At 41.5% G+C, this 26,107-nt stretch overlaps 1 protein-coding gene across 1 annotated transcript in view; it reads left to right on the forward strand.

Annotated features, from left to right (window-relative positions):
* Positions 1 to 26,107, forward strand: part of LOC134351139 (WD repeat-containing protein 64-like) — a 134,656-nt gene that overhangs the window by 66,955 nt on the left and 41,594 nt on the right. The window contains exons 8-14 of the mRNA XM_063057253.1: positions 2,592 to 2,715; positions 3,575 to 3,723; positions 6,034 to 6,157; positions 6,844 to 6,962; positions 14,496 to 14,627; positions 16,443 to 16,570; positions 21,088 to 21,225. Coding sequence (XP_062913323.1) covers positions 2,592 to 2,715; positions 3,575 to 3,723; positions 6,034 to 6,157; positions 6,844 to 6,962; positions 14,496 to 14,627; positions 16,443 to 16,570; positions 21,088 to 21,225 — 914 coding nt within the window. The remainder of the gene's footprint in view (positions 1 to 2,591; positions 2,716 to 3,574; positions 3,724 to 6,033; positions 6,158 to 6,843; positions 6,963 to 14,495; positions 14,628 to 16,442; positions 16,571 to 21,087; positions 21,226 to 26,107) is intronic.

A 26,107-nucleotide genomic window follows, 5' to 3' on the forward strand; every position in this document is an offset into this window, starting at 1 on the left:
CATAAAGAGAGCTTTTGGTCCATTGGCCTTTGTTAATCAAAATATTGAGTATAAGAGCTGGAATGTTATGATGAGGTTGTATAAGGCATTGGTGAGGCCGAATCTGGAGTATTGTGTTCGGTTTTGATCACCAAATTACAGGAAGGATATAAATAAGGTTGAAAGAGTGCAGAGAAGGTTTACAAGGATGTTGCCGGGACTTGAGAAACTCAGTTACAGAGAAAGGTTGAGTAGGTTAGGAATTTATTCCCTGGAGCGTAGAAGAATGAGGGGAGATTTGATAGAGGTATATAAAATTATGATGGGTATAGATAGAGTGAATGCAAGCAGGCTTTTTCCACTGAGGCGAGAAAAAAACCAGGGGACATGGGTTAAGGGTGAGGGGGGAATAGTTTAAAGGGAACATTAGGGGGGGCTTCTTCACACACAGAGTGGTGGGAGTGTGGAATGAGCTGCCAGACGAGGTGGTAAATGCGGGTTCTTTTTTTAACATTTAAGAATAAATTGGACAGATATATGGATGGGAGGTGTATGGAGGGATATGGTCCGTGTGCAGGTCAGTGGGACTAGGCAGAAAATGGTTCAGCACAGCCAAGAAGGGCCAAAAGGCCTGTTTCTGTGCTGTAGTTTTTCTATGGTTTCTATGGAAAACAACACAGAATATAAAACATCTAACCACAAAGTTATCAAAACAGTCCAGGAATGTTCACACGAGGAAAGCTGCAGATGCTGGAAATTCAAGCAACACACACAAAATGCTGGTGGAATGCAGCAGGCCAGGCAGCATCTATAGGAAGAAGTACAGTCGACGTTTTGGGCTGAGACCCTTTCTGTCCGCTCATGCCCTCATTGATTTAACCAGTGAGATCATCAAGAATTGGAGTGCATCACCGGCTTGCGCCCTTTCTCCACACTTCTTGGCCTCCAGGTCACACACTTCACTTGAAACCTCACCTAAAGCCCTTGGAGACAGCAGAGCACCAAATCGCTCAATTGGCCTGAAAACACACAATTAAAATGTAGATCCCAGGCTCCAATAGTAGCAGAATCATACTGGAAAGAATAAGTAAAGGAAGTAAAGGATGAAAAGGAAGTAGTTTCGTGAATTGTCTGAAGAATGTCACCTTTGGTTGCTTTGTTTGCTGGTGCTATCTTCTCATGGAGGTGGAATTTTTTCATCTCCAGTACTTTTCTCTCTTCTAATTTATCCACAGCATTGATAGAGAGGTGAAAGATTATTATTTTCAATAGTTTCATAGAGCAGTACAGCACAGATACAAGCAATTCAGCCCAACTAGTTCATGCTCACCATGGTGCCCACTCAGCAAGACCCAATGTCCTGTGTTGGGCACATCACTCTAAGCCCTCTTCCCTCCATGTACATGTCCAAGTGCTTTTTAAATGATACTATTATAGCTGGAAAAACTACCTCCTCTGGCAGCTTTTTTCTATCTACTCAGCACCCTCTGAGTGAAGAAGTTGATCCTCAGGGCCTTTCTGAATCCTTTTCTTGTTCTTAATCTATGCTCCCTAGTTTTGATCTCTCCTATCCTGAGGAAAAGAATGTTACCCATCTGTTAGGGTTTGTAACTTCAAAACATAAAAATTTAATTGAAAGGGAAACAAAGGTGCCAGGAATAAATTTCTAACTTAGTTTTTACTTTAATCAAGGTGTGTACCTATGACATGGTGACGTAATGACGTTTGCCATTTACGTACTTTTATTTTTAACCCACAAAGCATTATGTAAAAAGAATGTTTAATCAAGCATCGTATTGACAATATTATACAAATATTACTGTAATATTAAATATACAATACAATCCACCTTATCCATTCCTCTAATAATGTTAAACATTTCTATATGGTCAGCCCTCATTCTCCTACATTCCAGGGAATAACGATCTGGCCTGGTCATCCTCTCTCTATATCTCATGCTCTCTAGTCCAGGCAACATCCTCAAATCTGTTCTGCACTCTTTCCAGTTTATCACATCCTTCCTACAACAAAACTAAAGATAGTACTCCAAGTGCAGCCTTGCCAACAACTTATGCAATTGCAATATAATGTACCAACTCCTATATTCACTGCCCTGATGGAGGATACATGCTAATGTGTTTTTCCATCACACTGTCTACCCTTGAAGCCCCTTAAAATGACTATGCAGTTGTACTCCGAGGTCCCTCTGTTCCATTATATTTCCTTGTAACGTTCACAGTATAAATACTAGACTAGTTTGAATTTCAACATACGTCCCTTATTTTTGACAAAAATCTTTTGCATTTGCTTTTAGAGAAAGAAGCTGAAGACCTGTTTTTTTTAAAAAAAAAACAACGTAATGCTTGCAGGTTTTAAACTCAGCATGAACAGAATTACTGACTCGCGGTGGCATTATGCTGATATTACCTCTGTTGCTCATAATGGCTTTTGCTGTTTTAATAATTTTTTAAAATTAGTTTTCATAGAATAGAGTTGTTTTTCCTGGTGTTGTTTATTTCAGTTTGTATTTGTATGTTTAAAACTAACTGTGAAGTTAATGGAAATGTTACTGATGTTGTCTTAAATTTAAACTTCTATTTTCCTTTTGGAAGATGTTCAGAGTCTGGGATGTTCAGACAATTGCTGTCCTGCAGATCTTCATCTTGGGTGAACGTCAAGTAGATCGGCACTTCAACACAATGGTGTTTGACAATAAAAATAAGAAATTAATTGCTGGTAGGTTAGTAAGCTATGAAAATTTCAATTATAGGTTCTCAGGTCGAGGTAAAATAGAAAATAGGTTCTGTATTGTAGTAATAGTGCTGAGGCTGGATTAATGGTCCAGGAAAATCAATCCCACCACCATTTCAGATGGGAATTTTAATTCACTAAATTAAATAAATTGTAATTGAGCACAAAAGTTGACGTGATGGTGGCTATCAAGCTATTGGACTGTTAGGAACAACCAATTGGTTTATTATTGTCTGCTACAAGAAAGAAGATCAAGAATACTGCACATGATGGCAGTCTAAAGTAAAAACAGAACATGCTGCAAAAACTCAAGTCAGGCTGCTTTGGTGGAAAAAGGAACAAATCTAATGTTTTGGGTTTGTAAAGGACTTAACAGTTTTAGATTTCATGACCTTAATAATTAGCTTTAAATTGTTTTATTTTGCCAGCCTTTTCTTTGAGTACTTTGAAGATCGTTTTTCTTTTTCTCCACCTGTTCTGATTCAACAATTTCTATAATGCTCTTTTTAATTGTTTGTTTTCTTTTTTCCTGAGCCTCAATGCAAAATCCCATTATCCTGATTACTACTTTCCTTTGTATGTTTTTGACTTATCCCTTCACTGGTAACCTGTCTTAGTCTCATCATAGTTTCAGGTCGACCAGTACTGCACTCTAAAAATCATGTGTTTGGACAGAATTATTAACTATAGACAACTCTGCACTTCTGTGAGATCTCATTTCATTAAGAATTACCTAATATCTGCAAATTAGAAGAGGTTTTTAATAAAGGTAAAAAAAAAATCCCACTGTTAGTTTTACAGGTTGAGGGAAATTCATATTCATTGTGTATATTTACTTGTGCAGGATCCACTTCAATCGAACTTGTACCCCTAACATCAGCGGTGCAGGACACTCTGGAGATACCCCGTTCCCATGAACGATCCATCAATGTTCTTGTCCTCAACAAAATTAGTGGCAAGGTTGTCTCCATTTGTAGTAAATCTGTAATTAAGGTAAGTGTTTATCTGAAAAATAGAAAATGGGTCATTAAAATTGATACTGGGTTTCATAATGAAGGAAAGCATATATAAAGTGAGAACAGTTTCTAAACATAAGTAAAAAAAAAGCAAAAATTTACCGGCACTGGGAACTGTTCAGGTTTCTTGCATCACTTGTGTATACATACATAAGGGCACATGCACTTCAGAGGGGCTTAAAAATAATATTTTCATTATTTGTGGATGTTATCTGGGCAGAGCTGTAGACGTATCAGCTGAAATCTTCTTGCACAAGTTCATTTCATGTTTATACCTTCTGAAAGCGAGATGAGCATTAAATCCAACCAGAGCTGGAATTCATTATGTAGCCTGAAAGAAGAGTAGTGAAAGTTAGCAGTCCTTTTCATTGACATGGGCTTCCATAGCCAAGTGTAATACAAGATCATGATGAGTGAAAACCTTCCAAACAGCCCTGGAAGACATCAAGAGCGAAAAGGAATCTGTACCTGTATTAGAAGGTAACTAGAAAAACATGTGGCCAAAGTAAATTCCCTGGTATCAAAAGTGTTTAGTGGAGCCAACAACAAATTTGATCAAGTAATAAATTACATTTTAACACTCAGAAATTCAATATGCAAACTTGTATCAGTATATTTCAACCTTGGTAAGCAAAATCAGACAGATTACCTTGATTTCCCCCCTCTTTTACAGGAGGAGGGTGCATTCACTTGCAACGCAGTGGCAGGTGGAACGTGGTTCTCAAAGTAGTCACTGGCTCTGTTGCTGTGAGTAGCATGTGTTGGCTACCATGGGTAAGATGACCACAAAATCCATGAGTTGTAGGGGAGTAGAGATCATCGAAGATGAAGTTAGTCTTGTGTAGGATTCCCTTTTCAGCACTCGACTTGTTCATCTCTCCACCATTTTGCCGGGAAATGACCTTCACATAGTTTAAATTGATGCATCTCATCAATTTCTTTTCCCTCACTATGACCGTATACATATGCCTTCCTCATTTCACATACATCATTAATACGTCATATCTCTGGAGTTTTCTATTCAGAAAGAGTCAATTATCTGATGGTTGGACAATGAGTTCAGATCCAGGCTCTTCATAAACTAAAATGGAGAGTTTAGAGGCTTAGTCAAACGTCATGGGTGACTACGCAGACATAAGCTACAGTGAAATCTGGAGGAAAGGGTAGCTTATGGGTCAGCTCTCTGCAGAACGAGTTGCTCAAATATTTCTACTTGCAGGTACAAGGATAAAGACGGTACTGGGCAGCTTGCAATCAAGAGCTGATGAGTCTGCACACAGAGATGCTTAAGACATTGCCTGGCTTGACCTGTGTGTGAGGTGTTGGAGAACTTGATGTAGACCAACTCAATTCTTACTAATGACTGGGGCTCATCTACTCCTCAGCACTTAACTCTTGTGTAATAGGAGAGATCCCATCTTCTGTTGCAGCATGTCTTGAAAGCATTCAGATATTCAGTTCGAATAAAAGGGAGTGGTTTGTTTTGTTGATTTGTTGCCAAAGTTTCTCCAAGCAGATTTTATTTAAAAATGTGTGTTTTTTTTTATCATGTATGTGGGAGTGACAGAAAGATACACATTTTCAGTGTCACCAGTCCTGGAACAACACAGGAGCATTTCCACTTGTCTTTCAATGTAATTATATTTGAACAGAGAATACATGAACAAAAATACTAGGACAAGAGAGAACAACAAATGCCTGATAGACAGTTTTATTCCCATCTATATTCTTTCTTTCAATATAGGATAACAAAGTGAAATGTTTAAGTATACATTTGAATCTGACAACTGCAATGTTCATTGCAGTGGATTTTATTGCTTCAAAGTCATGGAGTCATAGACGCTACAGCACAGAAGACAGGCCCTTCTGCCCATCTAGTCCATGCCAAACTATCTATCTGTCTGTTGATTGATTGAGGCACGGTATGGAATAGGCCTTTCCTGCCCTTTTAACTATGCTACCCAGCATACCCCAATTTAATCTGAGCCTAATCATGGGACAATGTACAATGTCCAATTAACCTATGAACTAGAAGGCCTTTGGACTGTGGGAGGAAGCCAGAACACCCAGGGGAAACCCATGTGATCACAGAGAGAACGTAAAAGCTCCTTACAGGCAGCAGCAGGAATTGAACCCAGGTCGCCTGTATTATACCCATCCAAATTTCTCTTAAATATTGAAATCAAGCCTGCAACCATCACTAATGATACTTTGTTGTGGTTTTTTGCGAAAGACATTTGCTCTTGTTTTCAGTAACAATAAGAATGCACATTTGGATTTTCTGCAGGTCTGGAAACTGCTAGGTGGAAAACAGCTCTATCAAATTGCACACCCTCATGGACGCGCGATAGAGGTGACAGCAGCAGCAGTGGATGAACATGGACTCCATCTGATTACAGGGGCAATTGACGGTGAGACACTCTTAGACCATTTTTGAGTGTGAACACACGTGGACGCCTGGAAAATGGATCAAGTGGTGCTTCTTTTTATGCACCACATATTCAAAAGTAGATTTCACCTGAAATATATTGTGTGATTTTCAGGTGAAATCGCAAAGTTGTAGTGGGAACTTAGGTTTTCAATCCTCATTAGTAAACAGTACATGACAATTTTTTGGCTTCAGGCACACGCCTAGTGTTGTTATTGGCATAATGCATATTTTTGCTCAGAATGATGTTAAATGGAACTCAAACCTTCATGCCTTAATTAATAGAATTTGAAGCACATAGCACTATGTTATTCTATGGTATTTCTTGAGTAGTCCATCATGAAAAAATGGGAAAAATATGAAACTGCAGCCCACACTGCCCAGTTCAGGCTGCACAGATGCCCATGATGGCCTTAATTGTTGAGTGTTCATATCAGTGCTGATCTGATTGCCATCCAATGGGGAATCACACAGGTCACAGTTTAGTCCTTGTTCCTGAGTGCAACCCACCCTATGATGCCTTAATCCGGCGATCCTTCCAGAAACTATGGAAATTTAGGGAAGACGGGTGTTAGCGACAGGTTCCTCCTTATTGTTTGGTTTCTTTGTTTTTCCATCAGCCCTTTTAAGGGTTTGATTGATTTCCTTTACCTTGTATTCATTCTATAGGAGTGTCGTGCGTAATCGTATTATTTCCTCAGGGAGATCATTGCGTTCGCAATGGCCACAAGGCTGACTTCGACAGCACAAAACTACTGTGCTGTACCAACGACCTTTGGGACTGCCTGGTAAAAGAAGCCATTGAAGTCAAACTAGAGGAAAAGAATGTTAACAAACGCAGAGGTCTCACTCTAAGTAAGAACTGGAGTTTGATTGTAAACAAGGTGGGAGAACAGAAGCATGATAGAATGAGCACTAACGAATCAGGAGGGACAGATGATGGGGGTATCAATACCACTGGACTAGGTGTGCTCAGGAATCATCCCTGAAGAACATTGCAGAATTTGTCATCGAAACATTAGTTATAATTGATATTTGTACCTGGTTGAATGCTCAAGTTTATTCATTTTCTGTTAGAGTTCAGTGTTATCAATTTCAAGTTTGGAAAATTCATATTTGACTCTTCATCCTTGAAAGGGATCTGTCTGTTTAAATCTCCCTGGAAATGTTTTGTGTCACTTTCCTTCAATAACGGAGTTACATTGTTCTTGAAGAACAACTAAACTTGGAAAATTATGATTGTGGAGAAGCATCTTATGTAGTAGGATTTAAGTAGGACCAACAAAACCAAGTGCCTTTTATCAGTGATAAGGACTATGTGTTTTTCAGTTCACCTAATGCATTTGTCATTCTCTTTAAATGCAGGCTCATTAATAAGTTGGGAGTTATACACAGGAGAGAAAGTTAGAAGCTTACCTCCAGTTACAGAAAGCAATGAAGAAGATAAACGGATCTCACAACTGTTCTTTTTGAACTCCGCTGAACCAAATTTAATCCTTGTTATGGGCTGGAATAACACCATCAAAGTTATTCAGGTTTCTAAGATTTACTATTTAATCGTTCAGTTTTCTCATGTGATATGAAGGTGCCAAGACATGTCTGCAGAGCAGGAAGATTTTATGCATAACTTTCTAGCTTCTTGCATCTTGATGAGATACAGAGGCTAGAATCATTCTCAGGACAAGAGGTAGAAGATAAAATGTGATGGAGATGTTCAAAATGATTCGGGCTATGACGGAAAGTTTGGCAAACTGTTTACATCGACTAAAAGGTCGGTAACCAGAAGTCATAGGTTTAAAATAATTGGCCATAAATACTATGTGATCTTCTGCTGGCCCAGAAAGATGATATCAAGAATTCAACAACAACTCCTGGGGGACTTCAGACTGTAAATGCTGAACATTGAGCCTATAATATTTTGGCTGCTAACACTGAAAAATGGGTTCTAGGATGTCATCCACTATATCAAATTTCACCCGGTACCAATTGCTGAGGTAGATAAAGATAGGGGTTGTGAATTTGATCTATACCTAACACTGATGAGCACTAGCATTACGTTCTGCAGCTCAGCACTCCAGCACAAGTACCCTCCGACTTTATGCAACTGAATTTTCATCAATATCGAGAAGTGCCCAAACATGCACTTTCAGGTCAGTTTCAGCTGATTGTTGCATTGATTCCTCAAGCTCTTAGAGCTTTCTCGAGTTTTTCCTAAGCTACAGAGATTTACAGGATATGATTGCTGCTAGTTCTGGGCACAGTGCTGAATGGGAGAAAAGAACACTCAAGCTACTAAAGGTGGGAAAGCTGGAAGATGGAACACTTATTAGCAGCCTCTTGTGCGCAGGATATTCATGGAGCTTTTTTGCTACTAGATACAGAATAGGCTTGATGGTGTGAGGCAGAGGGTGATAATGGAGAGAACTTCCCAGTGTCCAAGCATTTTAATTCTGATTCCCATTCCCATCCCAACATGTCGGTCCATGGCCTTCCCTTTTGGCAAGATGAGGTCACCCTCAGGGTGGAGGAGCAATACCTTTTATTTTTAGTCTAGGTAGCCTCCAACCCAATGGCATAAGTATCAATTTCTCCTTCCGGTTTAAAAAGAAATCCCTCCCCCTCCTCTCCTCCTATTCCCCACTCTGCTCTGGCCTCTTACCTCTTCTCACCTGCCAATCACCTTTCCCCTGGGTCCTCTCCTCCTTTTCTTTCACCTGTGGTCCTCTTTCCTTTCCTATTAGATTTCTTCCTCTCCAGCCCTTTATGCTTCCTACCCACCTGGCTTCTCCAATCACCATCCAGCTATCCTCCTTCCCATCCCCCCCGACCACTTTTGTATTCTGGTTATGATTTTAACACCCTGGTTATAATTTTTACTGCTATGCTGAAAGTAATTCATTTTAGCAGATCTGTAAGAGCAGTCTGTTCTGCTTTTAGCATGTTTGGGTTTGAGCTAAAGATAAGGGGCTATGTTATTCAACTTAGGAATGTTGTGTCAACCAGTCAGGATGATGGAATTGGGAGAACGTGCTAGAGAACGCCGGGCAGAGAGGTTTTTTTGACAGACACTGGTGTGGGTCGAGGTCTTTTTGGTGGGAGCTGGGAGAAGACATGAGGGAAGATGGCTGAAGATGCCATCCCAGTTGCACAAAGTGCTTTGTGCAGATGAATGGTTTCAAGGAGGAAGGACCAATATTCCCAGGGGGGAGCCCCTTTGTTCAAGATAGATTTTGAGCGACATTCCAAAGGTGGTGTGTGCCTTCATTCAGACCGTGGGTCTAGTACATGAGTAAAGGACTACTTCAAGATGAACTTTTGTGTAGGTTTGGACTGTGTTAACTATAATGGGCGCTTTTTGTTTTCTTTTCATCTTCCTTCTAACTGTTCAATAAAGCTGAAATTAATCAATATAGTTTCTTTACAATTGTATGCAGTGTGCGATCTGTTACTTCATGCCGGCAGCTAATTGCACGGAGGCACTATTTACATGGTATTCACACAGACTGGGCTTCAGGTGGTCAAAACATCCCAATTTCCCAGTGTGGCAGAACCCAAGTCACACCCGCCCTAGATGTACAGAGCTTGAGAAGGTTAACAAACCGCGTCTCTAGCAACGCTCAGTAAAAACGAATTTCATTGTGAGGGATTTGTTCCCTTAATACCGTTGATTTGCTGTAAGGATTGATTAAGTGTGTTCAAGCTTGTGTTTAAACTAATGTCTGGGAAAGTGATTAAGGTACTTGATTATGGATGCTGCAGAGATTAAGTTTTGTTGTGATGCAAAGAGATTATCCACAACTAATACTTGTGTTCTGAGTGGGGTGGATATCTGCAGCCAAGACAAAATTGTTGATTAGGGTTTTAAGTACCGTTACAGTATTAGGGAATGTTACCCTCGTTGAATGGCACTTTGATCAATTAGCTGGTAAGGATGTTGTGTTAGTCCAGACTAGCAAGGACTGAATGGGAGTGGATCTGCCTGCTGTGATTGGCGAAGTGGGGCCATGGGCCGCCCATACATATAGAGATGAGGGGAGGGCAGGCGAGTGTACATTGGGGCAGTATTTACACAGCATTTGTTCAGGTCAGGGTTCAGGTGGTAGAGACATCCCAATTTCCTGGGTTGGTGGGACTCAAATCATACCGACTCTAGACATAAGGAGCTTGAGAAATGTGCTTTTCTCACTACTGAGTCTAGTGGCTGTTAGCGAGGGCTAATGAGCTGTGTTTCTAAAGGCGCTCAGTAAACTTCTGAAATGCCTGTTTCGCTGCTGCTGCTACTGTGCAATCCAGAATCTCTGGAGGGGAAGGCCCCGAATCCTTGGCTTTGCCTGTTGCTTGGCGGCCGGGGCCAGGGTCGAAGCGCTCGGCAGAGGTGATGCTCGGTGCCCGGTGTCGGAGGGCTGGTCAGAGGCTCAAAGTTTTTTGGACAGACTCAGAGTCAGCTGTGGTCGGGTGCTTCCAGGGTGCTGCTTCGGCAAGCTTGCGGTGCTGGAGGTTCATGGCAGGGAGAGTTTTTCTTCCTACTACTGTCTGCGTGAGATGATGGGGCTATCAGGACTTTGAGACTTTATTTTACCGTGCCCATGGTCTGCTCTTTATTAAATTATGATATTCCTTTGCACTGTTGTAACTATATGTTATAATTATGTAGTTTTAGTCTTGGTCTGTCTTGTGTTTCTGTGGTATCATACTGGAGGAACATTGTATCATTTCTTAATGCAAGCATTACTAAATGACAATAAACGAGGACTGAGTGTCCTCATAATCTAATCTAAATAGGGGCTTCATGTTCTTCACAGTCCACTGATTTGCATTAGTTTTGAGGATGAACTAGTGGTGAAAGAGACACTTAATTGTTGGACAGGTTGTCAGTGGAATAGAAAAATGTGAATTTTCCATCAATTTACTTTCCCTTTGGATACTTGCTCAAGGTTCAAGTTTAAATTTATTATCAAAGTACAACCCTGAGATCCTTCTACTGCAGTCATACTTAGCAAATCTATAAAACAGTAACTGTAAACAGGATCAATGGACAGCAAACTGTGCAAGGATAAATAAATAGCATATATTTATTTATAAATAAATAGTTATTTATTTCCTGACTTGAATAGAGAAGCATAGAACTGATGTCATTAACAGTGCTCCCTTTCTGATGCAGTTATGCTCTTGGTGCAATTCATGAGCACAATGGCCTACCCTTACTCTGAATACTAGAATTCTAGGTTGAATGAAGAGAATTTTATTGAGTGTTTTTTCCCTTTGTAATTTTATGAATTTTGCAAGTAACTCTCTGATACCTTTTCAGTCAGACACTGAGTTCAAACACAAAGTGAACTATAGATTTCTGAATATTATTGAAAATGGGAAAAAACGAAAGTACAGGAAATTGAAACTGAAATAAAGGTCAGCTACTATCATGAGAAATGCACAGCAGCTCAAAGCCAAATTGTCTGCTGGTTCTATTAATTCCTGTGTTCCAAAACCTGAGAGGTTCCACGGAGTTGATGCCGTGAAATTATCCTTTACAACTTTATCTCTTGTAACCAGAAACATCCATTAAATTATCTGCCAGTATTTCACCTATTTAATTAATTGCCTTACTGGAATATATCTCAATCCTGTTGGTAGTAACAAAGATTACTATTGCATTGCAATAATTTATCTTCCAATATATAGATAATCCAACTGTGGTTCTCTTTAGGATTTAAGAGTAAAGACAGAAGTTGTCAAAAATTATGTTTTTGTCCATGGATGTTTCATTCATCTCTTGGCAAAGTAGTGCCTAGAAGCCTACAAATGGTGGATTAACTCCCATGAGTCACAACAAGTACTACACTGCCATGTGCATGGAACACCATTGAACACCAGGACAGGATGAATTACATTGGTAGTAACAATGGGTTTCACTGGCTTTTAGGGATGGTGGTGGTTATGAATATTTGTGTGCAGACTCATGAGAATCCCATGCAACTTCTCTGATGGTGCTCAATGCCTGACTACTCTCTAGCATGCCCTCAATTCTTGAGCGGCTTGTAGAAATTTCATGATTTTCTAATAATAGGGGAGAAAGCAAGATGTAACTCCTTTTCTAACAGACTGAATAGTAGCAATTCACATGGAAATTCCATGTGGGTCAAACCCAACTCTCTCCCATCTACTCTGATAACAAATATCATAAGTCACAGTGAAAGCTATGATAATTCAGTACTATTCCACACAAGCGAGCTAAGTGGAGTGTTTGCTGACATCTTCAACTGCTCCTTGCTTCTGTCTAAGATCCCCTCATGTTTTAAGAAGGCAACAATAATCCCAGTGCCGAAGAAGAGCAAGGTGGCATGCCTGAATGACTATCGACCTGTGGCTCTGACATCAATTGCTATGAACTGCTTCAAAAGATTGGTTATGGCACACATCAACCACAGCCTACCGGTCAACCTCAATACTTTGCAATTCGCCTACCGGAGCAACAGGTCAACAGCAGATGCCATCTCTCTGGCCCTACATTCCTCCTTAGAACACCTGGAGAATAAAGACGCCTAAGTAAGGCTCCTTTTCATTGACTACAGCTCTGCCTCTAATACCATCATTCCAAATAAACTGATTCCTAAGCTCCGGAACCTGGCCTTAGCACTCAGCTCTGCAGCTGGATCTTCAACGTCCTCACAGACAGGACCCAGGCTGTAAAAATGGGGGCCAAGCTCTCCTCGACAATCACTCTGAGCACCGGTGCCTGACAAGACTATGTACTCAGCCCCCTGCTGTACTCACTGTACACCCATGATTGTGCAGCCAAGTTTCCATCAAACTCAATATATAAGTTTGCTGATGACACAACAATTGTAGGCCGTATCTCGGGTAATGATGAGTTTGAGAACAGAGAGGAAATTAAGAACCTGGTGGCATGGTGCAAAGACAATAACCTATCCCTCAACGTCAGCAAGAAGAAGGAATTGGTTGTTGACTTCAGAAGGAGTAGCGGACCGCAAGACCCCATTTACATCGGTGGTGCGCAAGTGGAACAGGTCAAAAGCTTTAAGTTCCTCGGGGTCAATATCACAAATGACCTGACTTGGTCCAACCAAGCAGAGTTCACTGCCAAGAAGGCCCACCAGCGTCTTTACTGCCTGAGAAAACTAAAGAAATTTGGCCTGTCCCCTAAAACCCTCACTAATTTTTATCAATGCACCGTAGAAAGCATTCTTCTAGGGTGCATCACAACCTGGTATGGAAGTTGTCCTGTCCAAGACTAGAAGAAGCTGCAGAAGATCGTGAACATGGCGCAGCACATCACACAAACCAATCTTCCATCCGTGGACTCACTTTACACCGCATGCTGTCGGAGCGGTGCTGCCAGGATAATCAAGGACACGACCCACCCAGCCAACACACTTTTCATCCCTCTTCCCTCCTGGAGAAGGTTCAGGATCTTGAAGACTCATATGACCGGATTTGGGAACAGCTTCTTTCCAACTATGATAAGACTGCTGAATGGATCCTGACCCGGATCTGGGCCGTACCCTCCAAATATCCGGACCTGTCTCTCATTTTTTTTGCACTACCTTACTTTCCATTTTTCTATTTTCTATTTATGATTTATAATTTAATTTTTAAATATTCACCAACTTTAATTATTTTTAATATTTTTAATATTTAATATTTGTAATCCAGGGAGTGTGAAGTGCAGAATCAAATATTGCTGTGATGATTGTACATTCTAGTACCAACTGTCTGGCGACAATAAAGTATAAAGAATTTTAAATATTTACAATTTTAAAAATTGTTCGGACAGAAGAAATTTACTGTTTCATATCTGCCAACCAACTTGGAATTTGTTGCAAATGATTTTCTGGCCAACACTTTCCTATTGTTTGTAATTTCCCGTGTTCATAGTCCAGTTTCTGATGCATTTCACATGGTCAAGGCTCCTTAATGAAGTTAGACCATTACTTCAAATTTTGCTTTCAACACAAATAGTGTAATGTTAACCTTGCAAGCTTGTTGAGGAGGAATATATGCATGATTAATGTCTATAATAATCTGAATGGCTTCCTTTAACAATGATTTTGTTTTGATGACACATTGTCTCCAGGTCCCCTTTCCACAGCAATCACTTGCAATATGTGTTCTTAATTCTGGTGTATCAAGAGATTACTTTTGTGTGATAAGAATTTGAATGAAACCTAATAGAAATTTCTATTTTAATTGCAACAATATGGACTTAATTCGTATTATAACCCAGTTCATGCTGGAGCAGATTGAAATTTCACTAAAGGAACCTTAAGTTAAATGTATTCAATTTTGGATTATTCTTCCCAAAGGATGGACCAGATGAATCTTCTTTCACAATTCTCGGAACATTTCCAAACTTGCTCAATACAATATACAGCAGTAGTTTATTCCCATTGAAACAATTTCAAAGCACCAGTGGACAGTCTGATACTGTGAAGCAGGTAAATACCTTTTTTTTTTTAATTCAATAGTTTACCAATATTTTGAGACATTTTATGATACTTTAGTAAGTGGGAATTGAGAATCATAAGATGTTCCCAGTATAGAATTATGGTTCTTCTTGTTATTTTGCCTTGTGGCAAAAGTATGCAGATCATCCCTAATGTTATTTAATAGAAATTAGTTTGCCTTTGATCCATGGTATGAATCTTCACTGTGACCCTGAAACTCATGTACTGGAGAATTTTCTAAATTGGTCGAGTTCTTTCATTAGATTGCAGCTGGTGTTGTGTGAGCACTGGTTTTGCCCAGGGGTCAATGTACCAGTTCTGGCAAGGATGAAAGTCAACCATGGGGAATGACAGTATTAGACAATAGTAAACCTTGGAGAGATGGGAGAGGATTAGGAACATTCAGTTAAGACGTGTAGGACCTGTGATATCAACATGGGCATTAAAAGGGCCATACTGCTATATAGAATATAGCAAACCTACAGCACAATACAGGCTCTTCTGCCCACAAAGCTGTGCTGAACATGTCCTTACCTTAGAAATTACCTAGGGTTACCCATAGCTCTCTATTTTTCTGAGTTCCATGTACCTATCCAGGAATCTCTTAAAAGACCCTATCGTATCCGCCTCCAGCACCGTCACCAGCAGCCCATTCCACGCACTCAGCACTCTCTGAGTAAAAAAAAACTTACCTCTGACATCTCCTCTGTACCTACTTCCAAGCACCTTAAAACTGTGTCCTTTCGTGCTAGCCATTTCAGCCCTGGGAAATAGCCTCTGACTATCTACACGATCAATGCCTCTCAACATCTTATACACCTCTATCAGGTCACCTCTCATCCTCCGTCGCTCCAAGGAGAAAAGGTCGAGTTCACTCAACCTATTCTCATTAGGCATGCTCCCCAATCCAGGCAACATCCTTGTAAATCTCCTCTGCACCCTTTCTATGGTATCCACATCCTTCCTGTAGTGAGACGACCAGAACTGAGCACAGTACTGCAAATGGGGTCTGACCAGGGTCAGACTTATTTGGGTTGAATTCCATCTGCCACTTCTCAGCCCAGTTTTGCATCCTATTAATATCCCGCTGTAACCACTGACAGCCCTCCACACTATCCACTACACCCCCAACCTTTGTGTCATCATCAGATTTACTAACCCATCCCTCCACTTCCTCATCCAGATCATTTATAAAAATCATGAAGAGTAGGGGTCCCAGAACAAATCTCCGAGGCACACCTCTGTTCACTGACCTCCATGCAGAATATGACCTGTCTATAACCACTCTTTGCCTTCTGTGGGCAAGCCAGTTCTGGATCCACAAAGCAATGTCCCCTTGGATCCCATGCCTCCTTGCTTTCTCAATAAACCTTGCATGGGGTACCTTGTCAAATGCCTTGCTGAAATCCATGCACTACATCTACTGCTCTACCTTCAATCAGGGTCGTAAGGCATGACCTGCCTTTCACAAAGCCTTGCTGACTATTCCTAATCATATTATGACATCATAGTATTCCATCTTAAGAACCACTCGTTTGTTCATCAAGGTTCAGGATAGGCACTTGAAATAGGCACAGGACAACCGGTAGTTCACTAGCCAGTATAGCAAACTGTACATTTCCTATTGATTCTGGTCTCTTTATCTTGGCACAATGAAATTTCATGTCATTTTCCAGTTTTATATATCCATTTAGCAATCTACTTCTTTTCCACACTGCTTATTTGTTAAGTATTGTGTATTAGAGACAGCCAATGAATAAAATATCAATTTACCTAATTATAATTATGTGCTTTCAATTGTCTTAGGGTCATCTGGATGATAAGGGATTATGTGGCATTGATATATTCATCTGCAATGCTGAAACCTTATTAGCAATGGGATGGTATAACTTGATCATAATATGGAATTTTGATACAGCACACATCTTGCAAATGTAAGCAAAAATGTAAGCTGCTAAATATTGAAACTTTAACCCTCAATTTTTAAAAAATGTTCTTCAGTGGAATTGTCATTTTTTTAAATAAAGTTTTCTTGATAAAAATTTTATTCTAGTTGAATAAAAGACACCATAAAGATGTGAATAAATATTTATAGACCCCCACTCAATGATTCAAAAACAGCTTCTTTCCTTCCACATAGAACAGTAACTGTAAACAATATCAGTGGGTAACAAACTGTGCAAATGAAAATATAAATAAATAGAAATAAATAACAAGTATGAAATAACATGTAATGAAAGAGCGTGAAATAACAAGATAAAGAGTGAGACCATCGATTGTGGGAACACCAGAAATAGAATGAGTGTAGTTATTCTCTTTTCTTCAAGCGCCTGATGGTTCAGGAGTAGTAACTGTTCCTGAACCTGGTGGTGCAAGTCCTGAGGCATGTAGTCCTTCTACCTGATGGCAGCAACACACACAAAATGCTGGAGGAGCTCAGCAGGCCAGGCAGCATCTATGGAAAAGAGTACAGTCGATGTTTCGGGCCAAAATCCTTCAGCAGTCTGCTTCTCTATGGCAACATTTCATGTAAATGTACTCAGTGGTTAGGAGGGCTTTATCCATCTTGTACTGGGCCGAATCCATTGCCTTTTGAAGGATTTTCTGCTCAAAGGCATTGGTGTTCCCAAGCCAGGCTGTAATGCAGCCAGTCAGCACACTTTCCACACACATCTATAGAAGTTTGGCAACGTTTCTGATGACATGCTGAATCTCTGCAGACTCCTGAGGAAGTAGAGGCGCTGTCGTGCTTTCTTTGCAATTATATTTATACGATGGGTCCAGGACAGGTCCTCTGAGATTGTGACACCCAGAAATTTAAATGTACCGACCCTCTTCATCTCTGATCCTCTGATGAGTACTGGTTTCTTTCTTCTGGTTTACAATCAGTTCCTTGGTCTTATTGATATTGAGTGAGAAGTTGTTATTACACCACTCAGCCAAATTTTCAGTCTCCCTCCTGTATCCTGATTCATCCCCACCTTTGATACAGCCCACAACAGTGGTGTCATCGGCAAACTTGTATATGGTGTGGGAGCTGTACTTAGCCACACAGTCATAGGTATAAAGCGAATGGAGCAGGGGACTAAGCGCACATCCCCCACCACCTGAAATTATGCCAGCAATGGTTGTGTCATTGGCAAATTTATAAATGGCATTTGAGTTGTGCCTAGCCACACAATCATGGGTGCAGCAGTGGGCTAAGCACACATCCTTGAGGTGCGCCAGTATTAATCGTCAGTGAGGAGGAGATGTTATTTCTGATCTGCACATACTGTGGTCTCCCAGTTTGTAAGTCAAAGATCCAGTTGTAGAGGGAGGTACAGAGGCCCAGGTTTTGGAGCTTGTTGATTCGAACTGAGGGTATGATTGTGTTGGACACTGAGCTATTGTCCTGACTATTGTCCAGGTGATCCGAGGCTGAGTGGGCAATAACCATTGAGGCAGCTTGCCCTGCCCTTCTTGGGTACTGGTATGATTGTCATCCTTTTGAAACAGGTAGGAACCTCTGCCTGCAGCAGTGAGAGATTGAAGGTGTCTTTGAGCACTCTCACCATTAGGACCTTGCAAGGGCCCATCCTCTTTCAAAGCAGTTCTGACATTAGATTCCGAAATAGACATCACAAGATCACAAGATGCTGCAGGGATTCGCAATGGTGTAGTTATATTTTCCTTTTCAATGCATGCACTGAGCTCGCCCTGGGTGTGATGCATCATAGCCATTCATGATACTTTGCCTTGTAGGAAGAAATGGCCTGCAAACCCTGCCAGAGCTGACATGCATCCAATTCAATCTCTAACCTCAACTGGAATTGCTTTTTCACTCTTAAAATAGCCTTCTGTAGGTCGTACCTAGACTTTTTGTATAGTTCTAGATCACCGGTCTTGAATGCCACAGATCTAGACCTCAGCAGACTATGAATATCCTGATTCATCCATGACTTTTGGTCTGGGTATGTCTGGGGTGTTATTGAAGGCACATACTCATCCATACAGTTCTTAATGAAGTTGGTGCCAACTCTACTGGATTTATTCAGATTCAAAGATGAATCTCTGAATATTGTCCTGTTTATCAACGCAAAACAGTCCTGTAAGTGCTTCTTACCTCCCTTGACCATTCCTTCTTGGTCCTTAGCACTGGTGCTGCAGTCTTTAGTGTCTGCCTATGCACTGGGAGTAGAAGTACCACCAGGTGACTGGACTTCCCAATGCGTGGGCTTGGGATGGCATGGTAGGCATTCTTGATGGTGGTATAACATTGAATCAAGTGTGTTGACTTCTCTGGTTCCACAGGTGATTTGTTGGTGGTAGCTATTCAGAGACCTCATGTTTGCCTGGTTAAATTCCCATTATGATAAAGAAGGGTGCATTGTTTAGTCACAAACAGAAGAAAATCTGCAGATGCTGGAAGTCCAAGAAACACACACAAAATTCTGGAGGAACTCAGAAGGCCAGGCGACATCTATGGAAAAGAGTACAGTCAACTTTTTTCCATAAATGCCATCTGGCCTGCTGAGTTCCTCCAGCATTTTGTGTGTGGTGCATTGTTTAGTGCCTACTGATTACAGTGATCGGTTCCTCCAACACCTGCCAGTGTTGGCCTGAGGTGAAATGTATGCTGCTACGAGGATGACAGTGGAAAATTCCCTTGACTGCTAGATCCACCACGGTGAGTTAATTATAAAGCATCCTCTACCTTCAAAAGACTGAGGTGACCTGTCTTTCTGGAGAATGGTGAAGCCTTCGGGCTGCAGCACTATGTTCAAAATGGCAGGTATCAGCCATGTTTCCCAGAAGTCCCCGATGTCCCTCTGGTACAGAAATCTTGCTCTGTGGTTTTCAATTTTATTTTCCAGAGCTTGTGCATTCACCAACAGGATAGTCAGGAGTGAGAGTCTAAGTCCTTGGCAATTTAATCGTGCCTGCAGACCTGCGCGCAGTCCCTACTTCTGTTTTCCTAAAAAGGAACTGCACTCGTGACCAAAGTCTGCCACCTGGAGTTTGTTGATTTTGAGTATTGATAGATTTTTTAAATGTCTTAAAATGATGCAGCTTACTGAAGTCCCCAGTGGCTGTCAGCTGTAGTAGTCCTAAACAGGAATATGATTCCCAACAGATTCCCAAGAGAAGACCAGTTAATGAAGAGTTCCAGTTAGAGTTTCAGCTAATGGAAGTATTCACAATAGTGCGCCGCATTACAGGATCTGTTCTGACTGGAATAATCGTGCTACGTGTTTGTGGAACAAGCTCTATGAAAGCTGCTTGAGGAGATGTTGTTTGAAGGAAAGTAAAACCCTAGTATGGTGTGGCTGGTTCATTCTTTGTGAAGTAATGTGCCGGTGCAAAGCAGACAAAAAGCTGGAAGAACTTAGCAGTCAGGTATTATGTATGGAGAGAAATAAGCTGTAGCCATTTCAGGCCGAGGCCCTTCATTAGTCATGATGGGGTGCCAATCATGGACTGTGGAATCATCAATCTTATTCACTGTTGCATCTGCACCCATTCATGTGAATGGATATATTATCACATTCTGCATTTGTGCCTTTAAAGAAGAAGAAAGTATACAATTTTTCATTGAATACCTGGTCTCTGGTAGCCATGCCATTGATGTGGCTGACCCTCATTGATGGAATTGTTTCTCCAAGGATTTTTAGAGGTTCTATGATTGGGATGATGCTATTGATTTGCCTCAATTGTTAATTGCCATTCATCCTCATTGATATGAATATTGTCTATTTCTTGCTGCATTAGGCTATCTTTCCTTATCTGTAGGCTTATAAATATGCAAAACTTGAAATCAGACCCACTTTTTACTTTATGGGAATAGAAAAGTCACCCATGAAGGAATCGAAGATGGTTGCATTGAGGTACTCCTGCAGCAAAGTACTGAAGTGAAGATGTTTGGCTGCAAAGTGTAATTATCTTCTATATTCAGTTTGACTCCAGACAGAGGAGAGCCATTCCCTGTACCATGTATGGAATTTGTATCTAGGTCCTCAGTTAAGTATTTGTATTAAAGTATAAAGGACAATGGCTCATTTTGAAATCATTTAGATTTTCATCTATTGAGATGTTCCCACAACCAATGATCTCACTTTAAGGACTTTTTATCTTGATATTTCATGGTCTTGTTATTTATTGCTATTTATTTATATTTGCATCTGCACAGTTTGTTGTCTTCTTGCTCTTTTACTGATCATATTTATAGTTACTATTCTATAGATTTGCTGAGTATGCCCACAGGAACGCAATCTTAGAGTTGTATGTGGTAACGTATATGCACTCTGATAATAAATTTTACTTTGAACTTTGAAGTCTGAACCACACCTGCTGGATTACTGTATCCATTAGTATATACAAAGTTGGCAAAGATAGTTGCCAAAGACAGTTTTGGATGGGCATGTTGTCCTTAAATCTACATTCAGCAGCTGTTGTCTGTTTTGCATTCCAGATTTAATGAAGATCGAGTTTTGGAAGCCACAGATGGAGGTGAACAGAATAATGTAACTCCAGATATGGAGTCATCCAGGGTTCAAGTTGTCAAATTTATTGGCCTTAGAAGTAAAGTGATTGAACTGCAGGCTCCTGAGTAAGTGATCCAATTGGATAATAAGATTTTGTTTGCATTCTTGTATACTCATACCATGTAAAAGTGCATAAAGATAGCTGACAGGATCTTTTTCCCAGTGTAAGTTGTTGATAAATTGCAGTTTTTCTCAACTAAAGTGATATTTGCTTGATTGATTTTGCCATTTATTGTCTCAGTCCTGATATCTCATCGCAAGTTTCTATGAAAGGGTGGCCAAAATGAATGGAAGGATTTGTTTTTTATTATACCAAAATTTTCAATAATCTAGCATCCTTGGGATGTTGGTTGTGCTGAACTGACACATTTTCCATACTATAGGAGATCATTCCTGTTAGTACCCCAACAAACATTTTATTCAACCTTTTCAAGATGTTGCACTGTAGTATTATAAATTTTCTGGTGAATGAATTAAGCTTAAGGGGAGTGTAAGAAACAGGGTCCTGCTTAGGATGGAATGGGTGCAGGAAATGCAGTCCTAAACTGCTTTTAGGCAAGAATATGAACAGGGCCACAGGTCCATTTAAAAGGAGCATAGGAAGAAGAACGTGGTGTTCGAAAACAAAAGCTTGGGGATTTAAAGAATCCATGTGTAGTGTGCTTAAAGGAATTATCGAAAATAGAACCCATATGTTCTGGATACTGAAAAGTTCTGATTATTAACAGATACAACTGTGGATTATTGGAGTTTACTTTAGTTGAAGTTACAGACTTTGTGCATTATAAAATATATTGTAAAACTGAACAGAACTGGTACATAAGAACACAATAAATAAGAACAGGAGTAGCCCATCTGGCCCATCTAGCCTGTTCTGCCACTCAATAAGATCCTGGCTGATCTGGCCATGGACTCATCTCCACCCATCACCTTCTTCCTCATAACCCTTAGTTCCCCTACTGTACAAAAATCTACCCAAATTTGTCTTCACTGAGTTAGCCTCCACTGCTTCATTGGGCAGAGAATTCCACAGATCCACCATTCGCATGGAAAAGCAGTTTCTCCTCATCTCTGTCCTAAATCTACTCCTCCGAATCTTGAGGCTATATCCCATAGTTCTGGTCTCACCAAGCTGATTTACAGTTTGATTATCACATGTAACAATGGATGGTGAAAAGAGTGTCTTGTGTACTGTTCATACTGATCAAATCACAACAACACTGCATTGAGATAGTACATGGTAAAACTAACAGAGTGCAGAATAGTGTTACTGATACTGAGAAAGTACAGTGCAGGAGACAAGAGGTTGAAAGGTTATAATGTGGTAGATTGTGAGGTCGAGTCCAGTTTGATCATATTAGGGAACTGTTCAATGGTCTCATAACGGTGGGATAGAAGCTCTCGTTGAGCCTGGTGGTACATGCTTTCAGGCTTTTTTATCTTTTGCCAATGGGAGGAGGGAGAAGAGAATGTCCAGGGTGGGTAGGGTATTGATTATGCTGGATTGGATACTTTCCCGCAGAAGCAAAACATGTAGACAGAGTCTCTGGAGGGGGGCTGGTCTCTGTGATGTACTGAGCTGTGACTACAACCCTCTGCAGTTTCTTGCAGTCACGGACGGAGCAGTTGCCATGCCATGCTTTGATGTCTCTGAATAGGATGGATTGGTAAAAATTGGTAACTTCTACTTTGAAAAAGTCACACACTCGACAACTTCATGCCAAGGAAACAACTTTATCTCGAACTTCAAAACCAATATGTATATACAGAGGCTTTCACAACCCATATGGCATGGCAGGAACACTATATACAAAGCACACCAGAAGTAAAAAGAATGGAAGTAAACCCCCCCCCCCCAATTATCCTAATTAGTATTAACTTACTTTTAATAATGCTCATATTACAACACTTCTCCCCCTTTAAAATCCAACATCCCCCAAATGTAAAAACTAGGAAATAAGAACAGTGGTGTTATTAACTTGCATACCCCTGAAAACTTATACTCGTATCTCAGAACAGTTTACCAATACAAAACATCTGGAAAACATGACAGATTCAACATTCAATCTAACAACAACAAAAGAAAACTGTCCCATCAAAGATTCAGTCTGTCAGGAGGTTTACGAGTGTGCTGTGATCAGCGCACTACCCCCAGTGACCCAGCAGGCACCGCTGCTGAGGGTGTTTTGGGTGGATCTGGTGTTGGGGGCATGAGAGGGCTCTGTGTGTCTGCGTGAGAATGTCCATCCTCCTCAGGGGACCCCGACCCCTCTGTCAGCGTCTCGCCCTCTGGAAAAGTCACTGGTGGACATGCTTCCGCAGTAGTCTGTCTCACAAATGGAAAATCCATGGAACTGTCTGCCTCTGAGCCGGAATCATGACGCAGGCGCACATGGTCCTGATGTCTGCGGAAAACACGCCCATCAGTCAGCTTAACAACATAGGAGACGGGACCACTCTGCTTAAGAATAACCCCAGGCAGCCATTGCTGATTGTTTAGCACATAGACATTGTCATTCAGTTTTAACTGTCTCTCTCACGCATGTTGATCGTGTCCGTCCTTCTGCTTTTCCTGCTTTCTCTCAACTTTTGCCTTCATGTTCGGGCGCAGCAGGTCCAATCTTGACTTGGGCCTACGCCCCATCAGCATCTCTGCTGGAGTGCGGGCAGTCGTAGTCTGTGGCATGAGGTGGTATTTAAACAGGAAACGTGAAAGCTGCATGCTAAGAGAGTCCCCTGTCATCCACTGCAGGCCTTCCTTCACTGTCTGAACAGCCTGCTCAGCCAAACCATTGGAGGCTGGGTGGAAAGGGGCCGTCCGAGTGTGGTGAATGCCATTCTGCTGCATGAACTCACTGAACAGCTCACTGGTGAACGTCGGGCCATTATCAGTGACCAGAGTGTCAGGCACCCCGTGGACTGCATTTTCCTGAGTTTGTCTATGGTTGAGGGGGCTGTGATGTTGCTCATGATGTGAGCTTCGATCCATTTAGAATGCGTACCTACTATTACAAGAAACATCTGCCCCATAAAAGGGCCAGCAAAGTCCAAATGTAGCCTAGACCAGGGGTGGTCTGGCCACTCCCATGGGTGCAAAGGAGCTGGTGGTGGCATATTCTGATTAGTCTGACATTGCATGCATGATTTAACCTTGTTCTCCGGATCCTGATCCATTCCTCGCCACCAAATATAGGATCTTGCAAGGCTTTTCATCTGAGACACTCCTGGATGAGTCTCATGAATTTCCTCCACAATCTGTGAATGGCCAGGGGGAGACACGATGACCCTCGCCCCCACCAGAAAATGCAGCCATCCTGTAGACTGAGTTCTGTCTTGCGTTTGGCATAAGGCCTCAGTTCCTCTCTTTCCACGACTCTGGGCCAACCTTGTATAAGAAAAGTCTTGACTTGGGACAGGACTGGGTCCCTCTCTGTCCATCTCCTGATTTGGGTCGCCTTTACAGCCTCTCCAATGAAAGGTAGTCAACTCGGTGCATCAGCATTTGCATTATCCCCACCCGCTCTGTACACTATAGTGTACTGGTAGGCTGACAATGTAAGAGCCCAACGCTGTATCCTGGCTGAGGCTAGCGGTGGGATGCATCTAGTCTCACTGAACAGGCTCATCAATGGTTTATAGTCCGTATAAATTGTAAATACGTGTCCATAAAGGTACTGATGAAAGCGTTTGACCGCAAAAACAATGCCCAGACCTTCTTCGTCTTCTTTGTCTAGCAACAAATATCCCTTCTCAGCAGCTGTCAGGGTACGTGAAGCAAAACCAATAGGCTTCTCTGAACAGTCCTCCATTACATGTGGGAGAACTGTCCCGACTCCATAGGGCGAGGCATCGCATGCAAGGATGATCTCCTTGTCTGGGTCATAGTGAACAAGCAGCTTCGCTGAGTGGAGGAGTTCTTTCTCTTCCTTGAAAGCTTTCTCCTGCTCTTCACTCCACTGCCACTTAGTGTCATTGTGAAGCAGCTTATACAGTGGGGTCAAAACCCTTGAGAGGTCAGAAAGAAACTTACCATAATAATTCACCATGCCCAAAAATGATCTGAGTTCCGTGACGGACTTGGGGCTTGGAGCCTCCTTAATAGCTCTCACTTTGTCCTCCACAGGGCAAAGCCCCTCAGCTGTGACCTTGTGTCCCAGGTAAGTCACATTCGATGCCAGGAACACACATTTTCTGCGTTTCAACCGCAGCCCTGCGTCTGAGAGCCTCTTCAGCACCCGTTCTAAATTAGCCAGTTGCTCCACCTCCGTAGCCCCTGTGATCAAAATATCATCAAGGTACACTGCTACGTGCAGAATCCCCTGCAGCAAAGTGTCCATTGTCCTTTGGAAAATGGCAGGGCTGGATGCTATTCCAAACACCAGGCGATTGTATTTGAATAATCCCCTGTGCATATTAATTGTGACGTACTCCTTTGAATCCTCGTTGAGCAGCAGCTGTTGGTAGGCGTGATTCATGTCCAGGTTTGTGAACAGCTTACCCCCTGACAGGTCATCCACCCGTGGCAATGGGTACTCCTCCAGCCTAGAGACCTGATTCACAGTCAGTTTATAATCCCCACATATCCTCACTGTTTTGTCTGCCTTCAAAACTGGAACAATGGGAGCCGCCCACCTTGAAAACTGGACGGGCTCAATAATGCCCAGCCTCTGAAAACGTTCCAGCTCCTCCTCGACTTTGCCTCTCATGGCACAGGGCACCGACCTGGGCTTAAAAAAACGTGGTGTAGCCTCAGGGTTGACATGGAGTTTCACTGTCATACCCTTTAGTGTTCCCAGCTCGTCCCTGAAAACGTCACTGTACCACTGCAGAATGTCCTCCGTCGTGTGTGCATACTTAATTTCATGCCAGTTTAGCCGGATTTTGCGAAGCCAATCGCGACCCAAAAGACTGGGCCCCCTGCCCTTAGCTATCACTAGCCTGGCTTCA

The sequence above is a fragment of the Mobula hypostoma genome, chromosome 8 (assembly GCF_963921235.1).
Source record: "Mobula hypostoma chromosome 8, sMobHyp1.1, whole genome shotgun sequence".
NCBI classification, from domain to species: domain Eukaryota; kingdom Metazoa; phylum Chordata; class Chondrichthyes; order Myliobatiformes; family Myliobatidae; genus Mobula; species Mobula hypostoma.